At 40.3% G+C, this 22004-nt stretch overlaps 1 protein-coding gene across 1 annotated transcript in view; it reads left to right on the top strand.

The window, feature by feature from the left end:
* The first annotated feature begins 802 nt into the window (after nucleotides 1-802).
* The window catches only part of LOC123998797 (autism susceptibility gene 2 protein-like), a 505895-nt gene continuing 484693 nt past the window's right edge, over nucleotides 803-22004 (top strand). The window contains 3 exon segments of the mRNA XM_046303945.1: nucleotides 803-938; nucleotides 3073-3608; nucleotides 3610-3861. Of these exon segments, the coding sequence (XP_046159901.1) occupies nucleotides 3579-3608; nucleotides 3610-3861 (282 nt within the window). The 5' untranslated portion in view covers nucleotides 803-938; nucleotides 3073-3578.

The raw sequence follows: 22004 nt of genomic DNA on the forward strand, positions 1-22004 counted from the left end.
CAGAAGCGTAAAAGAGGGGTTGGCGGGTGGTGGGACACAATGCAGATAACATGGTTAGCCAATGTGCGGGAGCACTGAAGTGACTATGCATATATGATAAACAGAGAGTAGCAGCAGCGTAAAAGAGGGGTTGGGGGGGGGGGGGACACAATGCAAAACATCCGGGTAGCAATTTGATTACCTGTTCAGGAGTCTTATGGTTTGGGGGGTAAAAACTGTTGAGAAGCCTTTTTGTCCGAGACTTGGCACTCCAGGTACCGCTTGCCATGCAGAGGTAGAGAGAACAGTCTATGACTGGGGTGGCTGGGGTCTTTGGCAATTTTTAGGGCCTTCCTCGAATTATTAATTAATTGTACATGTTGTTTGGGATAAGATCCAGGTTTTATAATGAGTTTTTAAAATAGTGGTGGCTCTTTATGTGGTTACGAAGGGCTGGAATCATCACATAGGGTCACATAACAAGTGTAAACTCAATAAGATGCAGTTTTATGTATTTAAATATACAAAGGATTGTTTTGGCAGCTAGGCTGAGAATGTACTGTCCAAATTTTGAGTAGACACTGTAACACACCTTTTGTGGTATAGTAGGCTAGACATAGAACATTCATAAGTAGGCTATAACTTTATCTGGCTTATTACAGTTTCAACCGACAACATTACATGAGCGTATAGTTTTGACGGTTCTCCTTACAACAACGAAACATACCAGATTCCATTGACAGCACTATTTGCGCCGAGGAAGCGCATACCCTGTAAAGCGGCACTGCGGCATCGCCATATCAATGCGCCCGGTCCTCAAGCACTGACTGGGAGAGAATAGCGCCTTTGCTTCCTTACCGGATTTATTTGTTAGTTACATTTTTCCTTTTGTTTAATCTTTTATTGACCATTCGTATCCGAATACCAGCGACTTGCCCGGACGGTCCCCACTTGCAAGGGTTTGCATTTATTGGTTTTGCATGACGTGTCTTGGAGAAAAAGAGGCTTGCTTTGTGTGTTAGTGAAAATAAGCGGAGAGCTGGAGCAGGAGGGGAAGCAGTGCCAGTCTCTGTTGTAGGCTGGACTGGCCACGGAGCGTGAGATACTGACAGAGAGACAGACAAAAAAGGACTGAAGGAAGACAGGAAGATAATGTGATAACAGCACGGGACGAGAAAAGGGAAGGCGAAAGAGCCAAAACAGCTTTTAAACGATTTACTAGAGCTATGTTGTTTGCATGTCATTAGGGGGAGTGTTGGCACGGGGCATCAGGTTAAAGGGATAGGGACTGGGAAATAGCTTAGGACCGTTATAAGAAAGGCTGAATTTAGCTTATAGGGCTAAAACAAGGACAAAACTGCAGCATAAACAGGGCTGGGATTTTTGATGGTTTAGATGCGCCCTTATTACGCACCATCGGTCCAAATAAGCCACATTTGCGAGCCATTGTAATGTGCTGATGTGCAACATTTGCCACTTGCAGTCTAGCTGGCTATTGGTATATTACAGGTTTTACTCATGCTACTTTCCATTGCAATCCTTGGACAATTATATAATTCAAAGTTGAAGATGGTGGTTGTCTATGACATATGATTATTATGGTGTGTCTGGTTATGATGGAGCTAGGCAAGGTGTGTTCCTACTGTCTGTCTGTGGAACGGTTCATCCAGCAGCATTGGGGGGGGGGGGGGGGGGGGTTATGAAATTTGGAGTGGCTTGGATGAGGCTAGACTAGAGCATGCCTGTGATGTTTGGTGTATTCAATGATGGATAGACTACCGTTTTGGTGATGTCATGTACACTTAGTATCTAAATGGGTTTTGGTATTGTAGATAGTATTCATAGAGTACATGTTATCTGTATCTTTGCCATACAGAGCAGATTAGAAGACTGAGAATGAATGTTTGTGTTAAGGAATGATTGAGATGACACACTGTTGAATGTGTTGTCATCTGTATGCTGTCTGAAACGCATAGCATGTAGCATGACTAGAATGGCAATAGGTTAATCACATAGACTAGCCTATTATGACTGAACACATTAACTTTTGACTTATGGTGGTCCAAATGTAAGTGCTTTAAGATCAATTGTCAGTTAATGTCTCTGTCATCATACTAGATCTAGGAGAGAGCATTGTTTGGCAGAATCCTCATCTCAAACCCTCAAGGACAGACATCATTCAATATCTAGTGTTGGATGTTATGACCAATGTGTTTATATGGTTTACATGAGGTTATCTATTTGAAGAAATTCATTTGGAATGTAAAATTGTGACGAAACTAGTATATTCTAAGAATCAATTACCTTGTAGAAATATTGCATAATGGGTAGGCCATTCAATAAATAGATTGAAATATGCATAATGACGAATACACACGACGGCGAAAAAAAATACATGGTATACTTAATGGAAAAGGTATTTTCACAGAAATGTACACTGAATCAGGGTTTTATGCGCCTATATGGAGAGAGTGTAAATTATAGGTGGGATTGGAAGTGTTCACAAAGGCAGGTGTCGTGGTGACTATGACGCTTATATACATTGTCTCACCTCTGGTGAAAGCACAGTGAGTTTAGAAATTGAGACATAATCGTGTGATGATCAGGCAAGCTGGTGTTCTATATGCAGTGAACAGAACCCGAGATGATAACCACAGCAGGCCTATTTTTAAAAGGTCCACATATATAGGAATAGGCTTAACCAAATAGAGAAAATTCCCCTACATTTATACATGTAAGAATGCTTATTTCATTAAAAGTACAGGATAGAGTAAAACCACAGGGGAGAACTATAGAGACAGTATTAGAGAAGGAGCACTTTGAAACACATAATGATCTCAGCCACATAATGATTTCAGCCTAATGATTATGCATTGTAAAAGAAAGAATGACAGTATAGTGAGAAGTCTGAAGCTATATCGTAATGAAACATTCATTTATGTTGCATTATGTAGACTGTTAACAACCCCCTGTACTGTATTATAATCTTCCTACCTTGAGAGGATGGCTCATTGACTTAATGCATTCGACATTAAGGACTGCTGCTGACTGAACATGTTGCAAATGTATGCTCTCTATCTCTTTGACTTTCAGGAGAGAGAGCTGGCTGACTGGAGCATGTGAAGAGGGAGGATTCCTTCAGGAGGATCAGGATGTGGCTTTTTACAATTGGTTCGCCATGGCAAGACATGTCCAGTGATCAGACATTCTTTTCCAGTTAAAGAGTTTTCTTATTTTTTTTTCCTCTTTTTGAGTTGTCAGTCTGGTTTCCACGTCTAAACGACAATTTTACCCTTTGTCTATTAGTGGATTTCATGGACGACCGTTTGGGATCTTTGCTTTGGAACCTGCTGCTGGGCTTTCAATGACTCAATGCATTCTCTACTCCAGCCTATGCCCTTTGGATATTATCTGATCGTTTACTCGTCATTGGATTTCATGCACTGAGTAACTATACGTACTACTTGTTGGATATTGTTAGGAAATATCTGTTGGTATTTCTTTCTGCTGGGAGTTCAACTGTGCCAGTGAGTGCCCTTGACAGGGTTGATTATCTTCTCTGCTAGAGGAGTCTCTAGGTGGGCTTTTCCTCTGAGGAAATGGATGGCCCTCGGTCCAGTGGGCTCCGCAAAAAAGAGGAAGTCTAAGTCCGAGAGGGATCGGGGACGAAGATCAAATGGGACAAGGAACAATAACCATGTGAGGGGGGGCTGTGTGGGGCTCCGCTTCTCCTCAGATTCGGAGAGGGAGGAAAGAGTCAGGAACCCCTTTTCTTCCCGTCCGAAGCCCCCCAGGAGAAAGAGAAAGGAGTCTACGTCTGCTGAGGAGGACATCATAGATGGCTTTTCTATCTCTGGTTTCATGACGCTGGAGGAGCTGGATGTGAGTAACTCCAGGCTGATGTTACTACTTCTTCTATTCTGACCTGCGGGGGGGGGGGGGGGGTGGTGGTGTCGATGTGTGATTTTAGCATATCCTCTCTGTGTTTTGCCATCTCTTCTAGATATGGCTGTAAGGGTGTTTTAGCACGTAGTCCACTTTAAAATAACCGATCTCAGTCCTCTTTAAAAAAGCAAAATACGCAGTTCTCTTTGCATTCACGCTGTTGCCACTTCACCTTTTTTTAGGTCTGAATTCTATTTGTCTTTGCATTCACATTACTATGTTTAGAAGAGAACCAATATATTTCTACAACATTCACTCAATGCACTCTGGGTAAAACAGGACAAAGCCATTCCATCAGAACAGCTTGATACAGCTTGATATACCTACTTACGTTTTGGAAGCTAATAGATTGCATTTAGTTAAAAGATTACACATAATTATTGTATTCATAAGATAATATTAACATGTAAATTATAATTGGTAACAGATTAAATACCAGTAGAGTAAATGCAGATTAAATAATGCTGTAGTCTTCATAAAAAAATGGTATTCCCTTTAAGATCTAGAGTGGAGTTTGTACCCTATGTTGTGATTCTCGCCAAACCCTCCCTAACCCGGACGACGCTATGCCAATTGTGCATCGCCCCACGGACCTCCCGGTTGAGGCCGGTTACGACAGAGCCTGGGCGCGAACCCAGAGTCTCTGGTTTCACAGCTGGCGCTGCGGTACAGCGCCCTTAACCACTGCGCCACCCGGGAGGCCATAAGTGCGTGAATTTGACTATTTTTCTGTCCTGCTAAACATTCAAAATATAACAAGTACTTTTGGTTGTCTAGGAAAATGTATGGAGTAAAAAGTACAATATTTTCTTAAGGAATGTAGTGAAGTAAAAGTAGTCAAAAATATAAATAGTAAAATAAAGTACCAATACCCCAAAAAACGACTTAAGCAGTACTTTACAGTATTTTTACTTAAGTACTTTACACCACCGCTAATGTGAAGGTGTTATGGCAGGGGAAATGGTGTTGCAGTAGTCTAGTCTGTGGTGCAGGAATAATGACAAGCGAACCTGGAGAGCTTTGTGTTCACATTGCCCTTAAAAAGGGAACCAGACCATGGAATTCAAGTGAACCGAACTCAGATCAGTTCGGTTCCCTTAAGGACTCTTTTAAGGAGTCTGAGTTCCTTTGGAGTGTTCACACTCAACAACAAATTAAGTGAACTGCACTGAGTTCACAAAAATTGGCTGAAAGGGACCAAGTGTGAAATCACCCTTAATCTCTTGACACTATGTGAAGAGAGGGTTGTTATTGTCTCCAGTCCCAATCGCTCTATCTGTATTACTGGACTGGCCTTGCACTTGGCTGAGCTCTAGCCTGCATATTTCTGTTGTGAGCTGGATTCCAACAGATGTGACGATTCAGCCAAAACGAGACAATTCAGCCAAAGATCTATATCTCTGTCACAGAGCTTGTGTTGTTGAGCACTATTGTGGATTTGTTTTTATAAGAACGTGCCAGACAAAGGCTTACAGTACGAGGAATGGCTTCCAAAGGTTCTAGAAGGTTTCAGAATCCAGAACAGGCCAGTAGTGGATCTCATGATTATTTATTTGCCTTATTTTCTGTGGAATAAGCTCCTCACATGTACAACAGTATGTATAGCCTAATTAGGAATATATTAATCATTCATTTCATTCCACTTGTTTGAACTTGTATTCCAAGTCAAACTTTATTTGTCACATACACCGAATACAACAAGTGCAGACCTTACTGGGAAATGCTTACTTAAATGCCCTTAACCAGAAGGGGGGTTAGGGTTCCCATTTGGGAACCCCCCGCCCCCCCACGTTCAGCTGGAAGGTGGCGCATGGAACGCAAAAATATTCCTACAAATATTTAACCTCCACACATTAACAAGTCCAATGGCTCAAATGAAAGATAAACACCTTGTTTATCTACCCAGCATTTCAGATTTCTAAAATGTTTTACGGCGAAAACATAGCACATATTTATGTCAAACCACCACCGAAGACACAGCTAATTTGCATAGCCAAGTTGAAAAAAATATGCAATCAACAAACGCAGGATTAAAAGAAAAATAATTTCACTAACCTTTTGAAATCTTCATCAGATGACAGTAATATAACATGTTACACAGTACATTTATGTTTTTTTCAATAATATGCTATATATATCCATAAATCTCTGTTTACAATGATGCATCGTTCAAAAAATGCTACTCAAATGTCCTGAGAAATGACGATAGCTCCGGCAGATAACGTCAGCTAATAAGGAATATACATCATAAACTTTGACTAAATATGCATGTTCTACATATATATAGGAAGATATACTTCTTCTGAATGCAATCGCTGTGTTACATTTATTTTTAACGTTACAGGTTTCGTTCACTAGGCTATACTATGAGTCGGCGCTCAAAAAGTAGCATTATAGCTCCTCTATCTTGGAGTCCACAGAAACCCAAATTTACCACATAAATATTCCCTTACCCTTTGCTGTTCTTCCATCAGAAGACCTGGAAGGAATTATACTTACCAAAAACAGCATTTAGTTTTGCAGTCTGTGTCTTTCGGTTCTCAAAATAGCCACATTTCGGTCGAAATGTAGGCAAAATTCAAGTGGATGCGCACCAAAACGTCGAAAATATATATTATATGTCGAGTAAACTTGTCAAACTATGTTCATAATTAAGTTTTAACATGTTATAAAGGTGTACAGCAATTGTGAGGACGAAGCGAAACACACGTCTTTTAATCGATCCTGAAGAAAAGACTTCACCGGAGCAGAGCGCGCATAATCGTACACTTTATTTTCGCGTGACCGAGACCTTTCAGCACGCTCAACGTCTCGTGAGCGCGTGATTCTCACAATGAGAAGCCCCATTGAAAGCAGGCTTCGCGCTGAACACGTACAGACTATTCCCAGAGCTGTAGTTGTTTGGGAATTGCGTATACGATGACGTCAAAGTTGGGCTAACTTTTTCCATGACAAGAGAGACTTTGGGAGAATGCATGCCCTGAGACTTCTGCTTTACATAGAGACAAAATTTAAACGGTTTTAGAAGCTTTAGAGTGTTTTCTATTCGCTAATACTTTTTATATGCATATATTAGCAACTTTTGACAAAAATGTATCCTGTTTTATATGGGTACCCAATTCCTCCAGAAGGGGCAGTAAACAGGGGTAGGCTTAACAGGTTAAAGTCCCCGGCCACTAGGATTGCCACTTCTGGATGAGCATTTTCTTGTTTGCTTATGGCCTTATAGAGTTGGTTGAGTGTGGTGTTAGTGCCAGCATCGGTCTGTGGTGGTAAATAGGCGGCTGCGAATAATATAGATGACAACTCTCTTGGTAGCTAGTGTGGTCTACAGCTTATCATAAGGTACTCTACCTCAGGCAAGCAATACCTCAAGACTTTAATATTAGGCATCGCGCACCAGCTGTTACTGACAAAAAGACACACACCCCAACCCCTCGTCTTACCAGACGTAGCATCTCTGTTCTGCCGGTGCATGGAAAATCCTGCCAGCTCTATATTTTCTGTGTCCTTGTTCAACCACGACACAGTGAAACATAAGATATTACAATCTTAATGTCCCGTTGGTAGGGTAATCATAGGTCATCAAATTATTGCATGTTAGCAAGAAGAACGGAAGGCAGTGGGAGTTTACTCACTCTTCCACGGATTCTCAGTTGGCAGCCCGATCTGCTTCCTCTTTTCCTCTGTCTTTTCTTCGCACAAATGACTGGGATTTGGGCCTGTTCCCGGGAGAGCAGTATGTCTTTCTCGTCGGACTTGCTAAAGGAACATTTTTTTTCCAGTTCGTGGTGAGTAATCACTGATCTGATATCCAAAAGTTATATTCGTTCATAAGAGACGGTAACAACAACATTATGTACAAAATAAGTAAAATAATAAGTTAAAACAACGCAAACAAAATAGCTCAATTGGTCAGGGGCGTGTCAAACTTTAGCAATCCTCTTCACCACCATCTTATTACAATGTTAACTACGGTTGAAGTCAGAAGTTTACATAAACTTAGGTTGGAGTCATTAAAACTCATTTTTCAATCACTCCACAAATTTCTTGTTAACAAACTATAGTTTTAGCAAGTCGGTTAGGACATTTACTTGGTGTATGACACAAGTAATTTTTCCAACAATTGTTTACAGACAGATATTTCACTTATAATTCACTGTATCACAATTCCAGTTGGTCAGAAGTTTACATACACTAAGTTGACTGTGCCTTTAAACAGCTTGGAAAATGCCAGAAAATTATGTCATGGCTTTAGAAGCCTCTGATTGGTTAATTGACATAATTTGAGTCAATTGGAGGTGTACCTGTGGATGTATTTCAAAGCCTACCTTCAAACTCAGTGCCTCTTTGCTTGACATCATGGGAAAATCAAAATAAATCAATCAGCAAAGACCTCCCCCCAAAAATTGTGGACCTCCACAAGTCTGGTTCATCCTTGGAAGAAATTTCCAAACACCTGAAAGTACCACGTTCATCTGTACAAACAATAGTACGCAAGTATAAACACCATGGGACCACGCAGCTGTCATACCGCTCAGGAAGGAGACTCATTCTGTCTCCTAGAGATGAACGTTCTTTGGTGCGAAAAGTGCAAATCAATCCCAGAACCATAGCAAAGGACCTTGTGAAGATGCACGAGGAAACAGGTACAAAATAATCTATATCCACAGTAAAACAAGTCCTATATCGACATAACCAGAAAGGCCGCTCAGCAAGGAAGAAGCTACTGCTACAAAACCGCCATAAAAAAGCCAGACTACGGTTTGCAACTGCACATATGGACAAATATCTTAATTTTAGAAGAAATGTCCTCTGGTCTGATGAAACAAAATTTGAACTGTTTGGCCATAATGACCATCGTTATGTTTGGAGGAAAAGGGGAGGCTTGCAAGCCGTAGAACACCATCCCAACTTAATATATATTGAAGCAACATCTCAAGATATCAGTCAGGAAGTTAAAGCTTAGATGCAAATGGGTTTTCCAAATTCACAATGACCCCAAGCATACTTCCAAAGTTGTGGCAAAATGGCTTAAAGACAACAAAGTCGAGGTATTGGAATGGCCATCACAAAGCCCTGACCTATAGAAAATGTGTGGGCAGAACTAAAAAAGCGTGTGCGGGCAACGAGACCTACAATCCTGACTCAGTTACACCAGCTCTGTCAGGAGGAATGGGACAACATTCACCCAACTTATTGTGGGAAGCTTTTTGAAGACTACCAGAAATGTTTGACCCAAGTTAAACAATTTAAAGGCAACGCTACCAGATACTAATTGAGTGTATGTAAACTTCTGACCCACTGGGAATGTGATGAAAGAAATATAAGCTGAAATAAATAATTGTCTCTACTATTATTCTGACATTTCACATTCTTAAAATAAAGTGGTGATCCTAACTGACCTAAGACAGGGCATTTTTACTATGATTAAATTGTGAATTTTGAAACTGAGTTTAAATGTATTTGGCTAAGTTGTATGTAAACTTCCGACTTACATTATTTTCAATGACATTATTATTATTATTATTTGTATTTTTTTACCTTTATTTTACTAGGCAAGTCAGTTAAGAACAGATTCTTATTTTCAATGACGGCCTAGGAACACTGGGTTAACTGCCTGTTCAGGGGCAGAACGACAGATTTTGTACCTTGTCAGCTCGGGGATTCGAACCAAACACTCTAACCACTAGGCTACTCCGCCGCCCCAGTTATATCATTACTGTAGGCCTATACTTGTGTTGTGACTGGTGAGCCTTAATTCATGGATTCCTTTCCTACTACTCCTCTGCAGTATGTGTTTCCAACACAATCTTTGTGCTTTGTCATGTAAATCAAAACCTATACATACATTACAACAACATTAGCTTTCCTAACAGGTTAGATACTTGTATGAAGTAGGCTGTAAGAACCAAGTGGGCAAAACCTGGTTTAAAAGACAGTATGTATGTCAGTTTGATGTATTTTTATGTCTTATTCTGGTTGGAAAATTACTTTTTTATTTTACTTATTATTACTGACCAGAATATGCCGTCTTTTTCTGACCACCATATTAATTGTGACCTCTATCTGACCTGCAGGTCATAATTCTGACCACTATATTATGTGCTACATTATGTAGCCTACTAGTCATAGTTAAGACCTCATCAGAACCTGTTATTGACCACCTGACTACAGCTTATTACTTGCACTTTTAGAAAAAAGGGTTCCAAAAGGTTTCTTCTGCTGTCTCCATAGAATAACCATTTTTGACAACTGACACCTCTCCTTTACACGTTCTCTGTTCTGCCTCACACTTTCTCCGCATCTGGGTAGAACTGTCAGCATCATCCTCCATATAAGGGCCATCTTGAAGAGTTCTGTGATGGGTCAGATCTGCAATGAACAGAATCAGCGCATACGATTTTATCAATTTGAGATTTAAATAAAAAACTAGAAAATGAGGACATTCCTGAATATATTTTGTGGGCTAAGCTGGCTAAAATAATTTCCATGGTACTAGTTGAAGAGTTTTGTGGCGGTTCTAGAGATGTCTTGAAATAAGAGCAACTTGCTCATATACATACTTTGCGTCGTCCTCCACCACGGCGGTCAGGGGCATATTTGAGGACTTTTCTCAAGGCCCAAACACATCAACCTCCTGAGTTTTGTGGCTTTTCATGACACTTACTGTAAGCACAAAAAGAGAATAAAATAAATTTACGATTGGAATATTGTGGGCATGCAGGACAAAACGGAACAGTAACGCACAATAAAATATCCATAACAGTCAAAATCTACAAGAAAATTCTCATTGTGTATGTCAAATGTCTCTGCTGCTCACTTACTTTCCAATTACAATGGAGCACACACCACACAAGGGGTAGCAAAGGCATGTTTGTTCCTCCGTCCCTTCATATTAAAGTGGGAAAATAATTAATTGGTCATTAATCTGCAAAATTTTAAGAAAGAGGATATAAAAATTAGACACTAGTTGGATAATGAAAATGTTTAACCCCTCTCTAAATGACCGATCTCCAAAATCCCAAAGACGTTGTCCCGGATAGAGGTTCCCCCAATTGAGGACAGCTTGGCATTCTTTAAAAAATACTGTAAAACTGTGCAAAAAATTCAAGTATGTGTAAAGAGCCAGTCTATTTTTTTATCTTTCTCTTTTTCAAAAGTTGTGTGTCTTTCATCTCATTCCCGCAACAAACATGAAGACAATGTGCATACCAATTGCTTCCTTTTGTCCTCATTGGTGAGGCTATCCTCCATGACCTCAAACTCACTAAGCACGGCAGCTGGATCTAAAGCTATACTGAACGAAAATATAAATGCAACATGTATTTTGGTCCCATGTTTCATGAGCTTAAATAAAAAATCCCAGAAATGTTCCATACGTGCAAAAAGCTTTTTTCTCTCAAATTGTGTGCACAAATTTGTTTACATCTCAGTTAGTGAGCATGTCTCCTTTGCCAAGATAATCCATCCTTCTGACAGGTGTGTAATATCAAGAAGCTGATTAAATGGCATGATCATTACAACTTTACTGGGCAGATGGCAGTGGCATTGTGGGTGAGCGGTTTGCTGATGTCAACGTTGTGAACAGAGCCCCGTGGTGGTGGGGTTATGGTATGGGCAGGCAAAAGCTATGGATAAAGAACACAATTGAATTTTATCGATGGCAATTTGAATGCACGGAGAAACCGTGATGAGATCCTGAAGCCCATTGTTGTGCCATTCATCCGCCACCATCACCTCACGTTTCAGCATGATAATGCAGGCGCCATTTTGCAAGGATCTATACACAATTCCTGGAAGCTGAAAATGTCCCTGTTCTTCCATGGCCTGCGTACTCACCAGACATCACCCATTGAGCATGTTTGGGGTGCTCTGGATTGATGCGTACGACAGTGTGTTCCAGTTCCCGCCAATATCCAGCAACTTTACACAGCCATTGAAGAGTGGGACAACATTCCACAGGCCACAATCAACAGTCTGATCAACTTTCTGCGAAAGAGATGTCGCGCTGCATGAGACAAATGGTGGTCACACCAGATACTGATTAGTTTTCTGATCCACACCCCTAACTTTTTTTAAAGGTATTTGTGACCAATAGATGCACATCTGTATTCCCAGTCATGTGAAACCCATAGATTAGGGCCTAATGAATTCATTTAAATTGACTGATTTCCTTATATGAACTGTAACTCAGTAAAATCTTAGAAACTTGTGTTTTATATTTTTGTTCAGTGTAAATCTGTCACCTGTAGTTGTTTCTCTGTACTCTAACTGTTAAATTATGTTCCTTAAGTCGGTCAATAAATACAGGACCCTTTTCTGAAACCCTTACAACAACAAAAAAATACACTATTTGCTTATTTGTTGTGCCATTTACTTTTCAGGAGAAGACTTAAATATGATATGCAGTTCTTACTTTCAGAAGAAAATAGAATGTTGCCTCTGAGCGGAGAAGACTACCTGCAACAATTATTCGCCTATCAGAAAATGTGTTTTTGTTTTGATAGACCTATGATCCCAGCGTCTCATACACGTGATGAATTCTGAAGTTGAAACGTTTGTGGTGCAGGAATAATTGCACTGGGGAACATACAGTATACCGTGTGGAGGCCTATTTCCATTCATTATGTGAATTATATTTGCCAAGCACCTCTTCTTCCATTATTTTGGATATCTTTCTATGCTCATGCGTGTCCCCAAAGGCAAGACCTGAATTATTGCATTTTGACTGAACCAAAATTGATAGCCTAAATGTATGTGGACCTAAACGTGCCACATTTAAAATGTACTTGTGAAGAGGCAACTCTGGGATGCTGGCCTTCTAGGCAGAGTTCCTCTGTCCAGTGTCTGTGTTCTTTTGCCCATCTTAATATTTTATTTTTATTGGCCAGTCTGAGATATGGCTTTGTCTTTGCAACTCTGCCTAGAAGGCCAGCATCCCGGAGTCGCCTCTTCACTGTTGACGTTGAGACTGAAGTTTTACGGGTACTATTTAATGAAGCTGCCAGTTGAGGACTTGTGAGGTGTCTGTTTCTCAAACTAGACACACTAATATACTTGTCCTCTTGCTCAGTTGTGCACCGGGGCCTCCCACTCCTCTTTCTAGTCTGGTTAGAGACAGTTTGCGCTGTCCTGTGATGGGAGTAGTACACAGCGTTGTACGAGATCTTCTGTTTCTTGGCAGTTTCTCGCATGGAATAGCCTTCATTTCTCAGAACAAGAATTGACTGACAAGTTTCAGAAGAAAGCTCTTGGTTTCTGTCCATTTTTAGCCTGTAATCGAACCCACAAATGCAGACGCTCCAGATACTCAACTAGACTAACAATGTCTACACTGTATTTCTGATCAATTTGATGTTATTTTAATGGACAAAAAATGTGTTTCTCTTTCAAAAACAAGGACATTTCTAAGTGACCCCAAACCTTTGAACGGTAGTGTTATGTTGTAGCCTATTTCACTTCATCTGAGGGGTTAGTGTTGTGCCCGCCATCGGTTGAGACACTGCATACTCTTAAATACAGGGTGGGTGTCATTTTTTGGCTGATAAATGTACAAAAATGGGAATAAAATTGAAATATCAACTTTCAAATGGTACCACAAAGATGAATGGAAGTCCACATATCAGAGAATGTTGACTTGAATGGGTATGTCTATTGTTTTAAATTATGCTGTCAATCTTTCATAGGAAACCTATTGAAGTAATTGAGATATATAGATAATAGAATACACATTCCCATATGTCGTTCGACGGTGTGTGTACCGGCGGCCATTTTTGTGGTAGTGTTCTGTAGTAAAAAGTTCAACTAAATTTCAATGATGTTCCAGCTAAATTGCGGTGGTTTGAATGAATAGGTAAATTCTATGATTGAAATGACACCCACCCTGTATTCAAGAGTATGCTGTGTCTAAACTTATGGTGGCACAACATAAACACCTCAAATTATGTAAATTAGGGTCTAATATGCAAAAATGTTTTGGGGGGGACTTTACATGTTTTAAGATTATTAACGTTAAAGGCTAAAAAAAAATAACCATTTAGTCTGACAACCCTTTGTGAAAGCTTTTAAATTATATCAAACTCAACCGTTAATCTTTCCAATGATGAAGACATGGATGTCTCATGGTAGGGTGAGGTATGCAAAATGTGTCAACTTTGAGCACCTCTATCTCCTGAATGTTTTGGCATTTTGGTCTAAAAAGCCACTTTCTGACCACTTCTACCATGGGAAAAGGCGCAACGCTTCCTCACCATTAAAAATGCATTGTTTTATTTAAGCATGGTTAAAAGATGAAAGTTTCAGCTTTCGATGGGGCTTCATCAGAATCTTTTCCTTTTTCAATGGTTACATTTTTTTGGGTGCACCTCGACTCACGTTGGTTGAGCACACTCCACTTCTTTCCACTTCTACCATGGGCAAATATGTATGGTGTTTTATGTTCAAATCAAAAGGGGTGCGGTCAAAAAGTGATTGAAATCAAATGGAATGACCCGATAGCGGTACACTCTTTCTCCAGTGGGCTTTGTATAAGTGCAGGGTAAATAACTTGTCTAATATAATAATATAATAATAACACACATAATAACACAAGAGAGACATTACTGATAGTATTCCACGTTAATACTTTACTGGAGAAGTTACTTCTCAATACCACTCAGTCACTATGTATCCCCACAGTTCCCACAGTTCATAGCCTACATTCCCTACAGAGTAATGTTTTTCTCCCCACACCAAACCCTTTTTGGTTTCAATTTGAGAGGGAATTGCACAGCATCAATATGCAAAGGCAGCTCTCTAGTCTCAAATGCATTCAGAAAGGTGTTCTGTTCTCATTCATTGAACCAGACCATTGAAATCAAGATGTTCCACCTGCACATACAGCTGCAGCAGCTGTCCTTTACAAGTGAACTATCTGAGGCAGGCGTAAGGCGTTCTATAGAGCCTGCTGCCGAGTGCCTATTGTTAGAGGAAAAGGGAGGAGGCTTGAGCTTGCAGTTGTGTATAACAACGAACACTCTGAGAAATTACAAAATGATTAAGCTCTATCTCTCAAACCCTGATCCCACTGCACTAAACTGCAGTGTAATCGTTTCCTTCTCTTCTTTCCCCACCCAGATTCAATATTACTCAATGACTGCACCGCCAACTGACACTGTAAAACCAAATGACTTGTTCATTGTGTTGTAGGCTTTTCATCCGAACACACACGCTAAGCTTCATTTGGTAGAATCTTTTCCAATAGGCCCTGTACAATCAAAGGAAATCGATTGCGAGGTGAAATTCACAGCCCTTTCTCTCAATGAAGACTTTGGGCTAATGTCCTTCTCCAGCGCCTCATTTGAGTTTTCCCATTTAGCACAGAGTATTATTGTAAGGGGTAAAAAGCAATCAGTGTAACCTATAGTACTGAATAATTGAAGGAGAATATATACTGAACAAAAAATATAAACAACATCCCAATGCTGGATAATTAACAATTTATAAGTAACAATTTCAACTATTTTACTGAGTTTTTTTATTTTTATTTTACTAGGCAAGTCAGTTAAGAACACATTCTTATTTTCAATGACGGCCTAGGAACAGTGGGTTAACTGCCAGTTCAGGGGCAGAATGACAGATTTGTACCTTGACAGCTCGGGGATTTGAACTTCCAACCTTTCAGTTACTAGTCCAACGCTCTAACCACTAGGCTACCCTGCTGCCCCGAGTTACAGTTCATGTAAGGAAATCAGTCAATTGAAATAAATACATTTGGCCCTAATCTATGGATTTCACATGACTGGGAATACAGATATGCATCTGTTGGTCACAGATACCGTAAAAAAAAAGAAGGTAGGGGGCGTGGATCATATAACCAGTCAGTATCTGGTGCGACCACCATTTGCCTCATGCAGCGTGACACATCCCCTTGGCATAGAGTTGATCAGACTGTTGAGTGTGACCTGTGGAATGTTGTCCTGCTCCTCTTCAGTGGCTCTGCGGAGTTGCTGGATATTGGCGGGAACTGGAACATGCTCTGGATTGACGTGTACGTCAGCATCTCAAACATGCTTAATGGATGACATACCTGGTGAGTGTGCAGGCCACTAGGAACTGAGACATGTTCACCTTCCAGTTATTGTGACATGGGGTTGTGCATTATAATGCTGAAATATGAGGTGATGGTGGCGGATAAATGGCATGACAATGGGCCTCAGAACTTTGTCACGGTATCTCTGTGAATTCAAATTGCCATCGATTAAAATGGAATTGTTAGTTTGTTGTCCATAGCTTATGTTTGCCCATACCATAACCCCACTGCCACAATGGGGCACTCTGTTCACAACGTTGACATCAGTAAACCGCTCACCCACATTGACACCATACACGTGATCTGCGGTTGTGAGGCCAGTTGGACGTACTGCCAAATTCTCTAAAACAACGTTGGAGAAGGCTTAGAGGAATGAACAATAAATGATATGGCAACAGCTCTGGTGGACATTCCTGCTGTCAGCATGCCAATTGCATGCTCCCTCAACTTGAGACATCTGTGGCATTGTGTTGTGTGACAAAATGGCACATTTTAGAGTGGCCTTTTATTGTCCCAGCACAAGGTGCACCTGTGTAATGATCATGCTGTTTAATCAGCTTCTTGATATGCCACACCTGTCAGGTGGATGGATTATCTTGGCAAAGGAAGACTGACAGGGATATAAACACACTTGTGTACACAAATTGAGTGAAATTGACAATTTCTAGGATCTTTTATTTCAGCTCATGAAACATGAGACCAAAACTTTATACATGTTGAGTTTATATTTTTGGTCAGTGTATATGCTCATGCTCTTTTTCAGTTATGTGTAATTGAAATCAGAACATGTGGCTATAGGTCTAGCATGGGATTTATTTTATACATCTTGCTTGATTGTTTTCTACTCAATGTCAATGGAATCAGCATTTAGTTTAGCAAGAGGCCTATCGCTTTCCCGTTGGGGCTTTACACGTTCAATTATCTTCAAAGCCATCACTCACTCTGCTGTTGCAACAAATACTGCCAAGTCCCTGTGAGCTGATTGCTACTTTAGAACTATTTTGGTTTTTTTACACACACAAATTGCCAAACATTTCTCCTGAAAGACTTGAGGGTCAGAATAACTCCAGTAACTTGGTACTTGAGCATTTACAGGTGGTAAATGTGGGGATCAGGATGCTCATGTCCATGCAGTGGACTCAAGTCAGTATGCTGTGATACTATTGTCACTACTGGTGAGTGGGCTCTCTTCATCAGATTGGCGTGTGTTGTGAAGGGCATAGTTTATTGACATGTTGTATACAGTATCTTTAACTTACTCAATATTACAGAACTGTTTTAAGGGCAACAACAAAGTGTGAAAGGCTCAAATGGAAAATACGATATTATGATGAACATATTATTAACTGCTACGGGATCGGTGTCCCTATACCGATGGTTGAGCTAATGTGCGCTAATGTGATTAGCATAACGTTGTAGGTAACGGCTAACTTTCCAGGACATAGACATGTCTTTATATGGGCAGAAAGCTTAAATTCTTGTTAATCCAACTGCACTGTTCAATTTACAGCTCTAATTTACTGCTCTAATTTGTCATCTTGAGAGTCCCAGAGATAAAATGTAGCATAGTTTTGTTTGATAAAATTCAATTTTATATTCTAATGTAGGAACTGGGTTCTACAGTTTTAACACTTGCTCCTTCTGGCTACATACCCCCCCTCCCCTGGCCATCTAGATGTGTGAAAGTTAGTGTATAAGCTAATGATCCATCATTTTACATTCCTGGGAGTGTAAATGTTGTATTACCATATAATTTCTGTTTGTTCTCTGTGGTTATGTACTAGAAAATGTGTCAATTGACCAATTCGGCACATTTGGGCAGACTTCCAAAATATTGTCCAGTATTGCAATGATTCACTGGATCAATCTGAAACTTTACACACACACTGCTGCCATCTAGTGGCCAAAATCTAAATTGTGCCCAAACTGCAATATTATATTATGGCCTTTCTCTTGCATTTCAAAGATGATTAAAAAAAAGAAAACGCATGTTTTTTGATTTGTATTATCTTTGACCAGATCTAATGTGTTATATTCTCCTACATTAATTTCACATTTACACACACTTCAAATTGTTTCCTTTCAAATGGTATCAAGCATATGCATATCCTTAATTCAGGTCCTGAGCTACAGGCAGTTAGATTTGGGTATGTCATTATAGGCTAAAATTAATAAATCCTTAGGAGGTTTTAATGGTTATTTACATTTACGGAAAGCTTAGAATAGATAGATCTCAACCTCCTGTTGAGAGGAATGGATTGAAATACTCATGGCAACAAACAGGTATCTCCACTTATCTAAAATGTAACCTATAAGATGAATGGTGTATTTAAGTATAGCTATATAAGTCAGTGACAGTAAGAAGAGATTTTTTCCTTCAAGTGATTGAAACACTACCGCCGATAATAGTGTCTGTCTGGCTTCCAGAATTCAAACAATGGATTTTCCTAGAAACTGTTGTCTCAGAGCTGGTGTCTGATAGAGGGTCTGAGAGAGAGCAGGTATGGGGGAAATTGATTAGCACTTCATTGTGGAGAAGAACGTGAAAATGAATGTATCGACATACAGTTGGTTGGTCTGCTGTGTTTCTACAGAAACGTCAATTCCAAGAATGAAGACACACAAGTATCAAGCGAGCTTGCAGTGTATATTGTGTTTGAGTGGAGAGAAAATATCTTGAGAGGCTATCAACACACCCGGATCTTCTTGTACTTGACGATGGCACGCTTCCAGATATTTCCCTCTTGTGACAAATACCACTTTTTCAAGCCTTCAATTAATTTGCCACCTTCCCAAGCTGCATTCTTTTCTCCTGGCAGTTACGGCAGATATTCATTTAGCTGCATTTGTAACCTGTCACAGAATGATGTATGATATATATTAACTCTTTACACTTGTGGGAATTTGCCTCTATGGGTAGGGTTAAATGTTTCTTACAGTAGAAATATGAAATGCATATGCATAACCATGGTAGCAATTATTAGACCAAAGGTGAGGACACAACAGTTCACCTGACATGACTGAATCCAAATATTGCACAATTTACTTTTGATGATAACGAAATCTGAAAATACTCTGGATACATTTGGTAACACCAAAATAATATTCCTGGAAAATGTATGCTAACTTGAAAGTATGTTTTTTTTTAAACAAGGGTTTGAGTGAGTGGACTAACCTCTGCAAAGTGTGCATAGTTCGTTCCTATGTCATTTCAATGCACTTTTATGACTCAAAGAAGAGTCTTCAACTATAAGGTGATTATATTTTATTTTTTGCTCTCCTAGCTGTGGCGTTGAGTAAATAGAGCAAGTGTAACCGATGTGAAATGGCTAGCTAGTTAGCGGGTGCACGCTAATAGTGTTTCAATCGGTGACGTCACTCGCTCTGAGACTTTGAAGTAGTTGTTCACCTTGCTCTGCAAGAGATGTTTAACAATGCTTCGAGGGTGGCTGTTGTCTATGTGTGCAGAGAGTCCCTGGTTCGAGCCCAGGTAGGGGCGAGGAAAGGGACGGAAGCTATACTGTTACATTGCAATGTAGGTAGCAGAGAGAACAGTCCATGACTAGGGTGGCTGGAGTCATTGACAATTGTTAGGGCCTTCCTCTGACACCACCTGGTCTAGAGCTCCTGGATGGCAGGAAGCTTAATGATGGTGTTGGAGTCGTGCCTGGCCGTGCAGTTATGAGTAAACAGGGAGTACAGTAGGGGACTGAAAACGCACCCCTGAGGGGCCCCCGTGTTGAGGATCAGCGTGGCGGATGTGTTGTTACCTACCCTTACCACCTGGGGGCAGCCTGTCAGGATGTCCAGGATCCATTTGCAAAGGGAGGTGTTAAGTCCCAGGGTCCTTTAGCTTAGTGATGAGCTTTGAGGGCACCATGGTGTTGAACGCTGAGCTGTAGTCAATGAATAACATTCTCACATAGGTGTTCCTTTTGTCCAGGTGTGAAAGGGCAGAGTGGAGTGCAATAGAGATTGCACATCTGTGGATTTGTTGGGGATTTACGCAAATTGGAGTGGGTCTAGGGTTTCTGGGATAATAGTGTTGATGTGAGCTATGACCATCCTTTCAAAGCATTTCGTGGCTACAGACGTGAGTGTACGGACTGGACAAACAGCTAGTTTGTCTTTTCTACATGCTGACCAGACCGGACATGTCGTGTGCGCGAGCGTTGCTAAATACATTTGGAAATGAATGTTATTCAATTATTGCACCCACACTGCTCGCGAGCGCCAACAAGCTTCTGCATTGCCAAGGGCTAAAATAGAAGTTATTCCTTTTTCTGACGCAGATCGCGCTGCAAGTCCTGCCTCTCTAATCTCCTCATTTGTTTATAGAAGCGGGTACCCACGTGCCATCTCCTCATTGGTTATACCCACGTGGGTGATTGAAAGACAAGCTCTTTTGCCGGTCGTGGTGGTAATAATATGAAAGTTTCGATGCCAATCACCATATAGATTCAAAGATGAAAAAGCCTGGGAGGAGGAAAGATGACTGGAAACGAATTCGGTTGACCATTTTATGTGTGGATTAATTGTCGGAGTAGAGGACCTTGTTCAATTCAGGTAATAACAACTCACTGTTTATCCCAGGACAATTTAGCTAGCAACAGCAAGCTAGCTAAATAGGACAAATTGACATACATGTTTAATGCTTATCGACCTGTCCCCAAATTAATGTAATTGGTTCAGAGTTTATTTTGATATTTTAACCTGCGTGTCGTGATCGCGTTTGGTGTGGGGGGACAAAAGAAACTTATGCACGATGGCGCACGCGCGCAGTCGGTTTGGGTTCCATGTTAGCAAGTTTCCCTAAATCTTGTGAGATGCTAATTGTTAGCTGCTAATAAATGTACTGAGTAAGAGCAATACAGCCTAATTATACCATGATGGTGTAGACCTAAATCAGCATGTTGCTTGTGCAACAGTATCTTATAAATCATAGAGGAATATGCAAAGCAAGAATATGTTAGCTACATGAAGTAGCTAAGAGAGAACATGCAATGTAGCCAAAGCTTATAGAGTCCCCTAGGAAACACGTATCAACACTTTAGTTCCTACACTGTCACAATAACTCCTCCCTGGTATTTTAATTCGTTGTCATCTCAAACAACACTGTATTCAAAGGGCCCCCTATTATATTCTAACTATAGAATTAGAATAGTCATTCTCTTTCCATGATTCCAACAGATTTGCTCTAATTCGCAGGTCAAATCGCAATTGCAACATTTGTTTAAAAATAAGTCCTAGATTATTTGCCCGTATCGTGCAGCCCTACGTGGCAGTGTGGAAATTCTCAATTGAGCAGTGGTGTAAAGTACTGTAATTGCTGGACTATTAAGCGCACCCAATATGTATATTGTACATAAATGAGCCGCAGGTGCCTACCGGTACATTGAAACAAATGAACTTTTTTTAACTAGGCAAGTCAGTTAGAAACAAATTCTTATTTTCAATGACGGCCTAGGAATAGTGGGTTAACTGCCTGTTCAGGGGCAGAACGACAGATTTGAACCTTGTCAGCTCGGGGGCTTGAACTTGCAACCTTCCGGTCCAACGCTCTGACCATTAGGCTACCCTGCCTTGATTTCCGTCACATTATGTGACGGTGCTCAGTTTTTTGGCGGCATGAATCTTGTGAAAGCGGGAAAAATCCATAAATTAGCCGCGTCATTGTATAAACCGCAAGGTTCAAAGTGTGGGAATAAAATAGCGGCTTATAGTCCGGAAATTACGGTACTTAAGTAGAAATACGTTCAAGTACTACTTAAGTCGCTTTTTTTGGTATCTGTACTTTACTATTAATTTTTTTTGACAACTTTTACTTTTTTGTCACTACATTCCTAAAGAAAATACTGTACTTTTTACTCCATACATTTTCCCATACACCTAAAAGTATTTGTTACATTTTTAATTCCTAGCAGGACAGGAAAATGGGCCAATCACGCACTTGTCAAGAAATCTTCCTTTGTCATCTACTGCCTCTGATCTGGAGGACTCACTAAAC

Source organism: Oncorhynchus gorbuscha, linkage group LG16 (assembly GCF_021184085.1).
Source record: "Oncorhynchus gorbuscha isolate QuinsamMale2020 ecotype Even-year linkage group LG16, OgorEven_v1.0, whole genome shotgun sequence".
Classification (NCBI taxonomy): domain Eukaryota; kingdom Metazoa; phylum Chordata; class Actinopteri; order Salmoniformes; family Salmonidae; genus Oncorhynchus; species Oncorhynchus gorbuscha.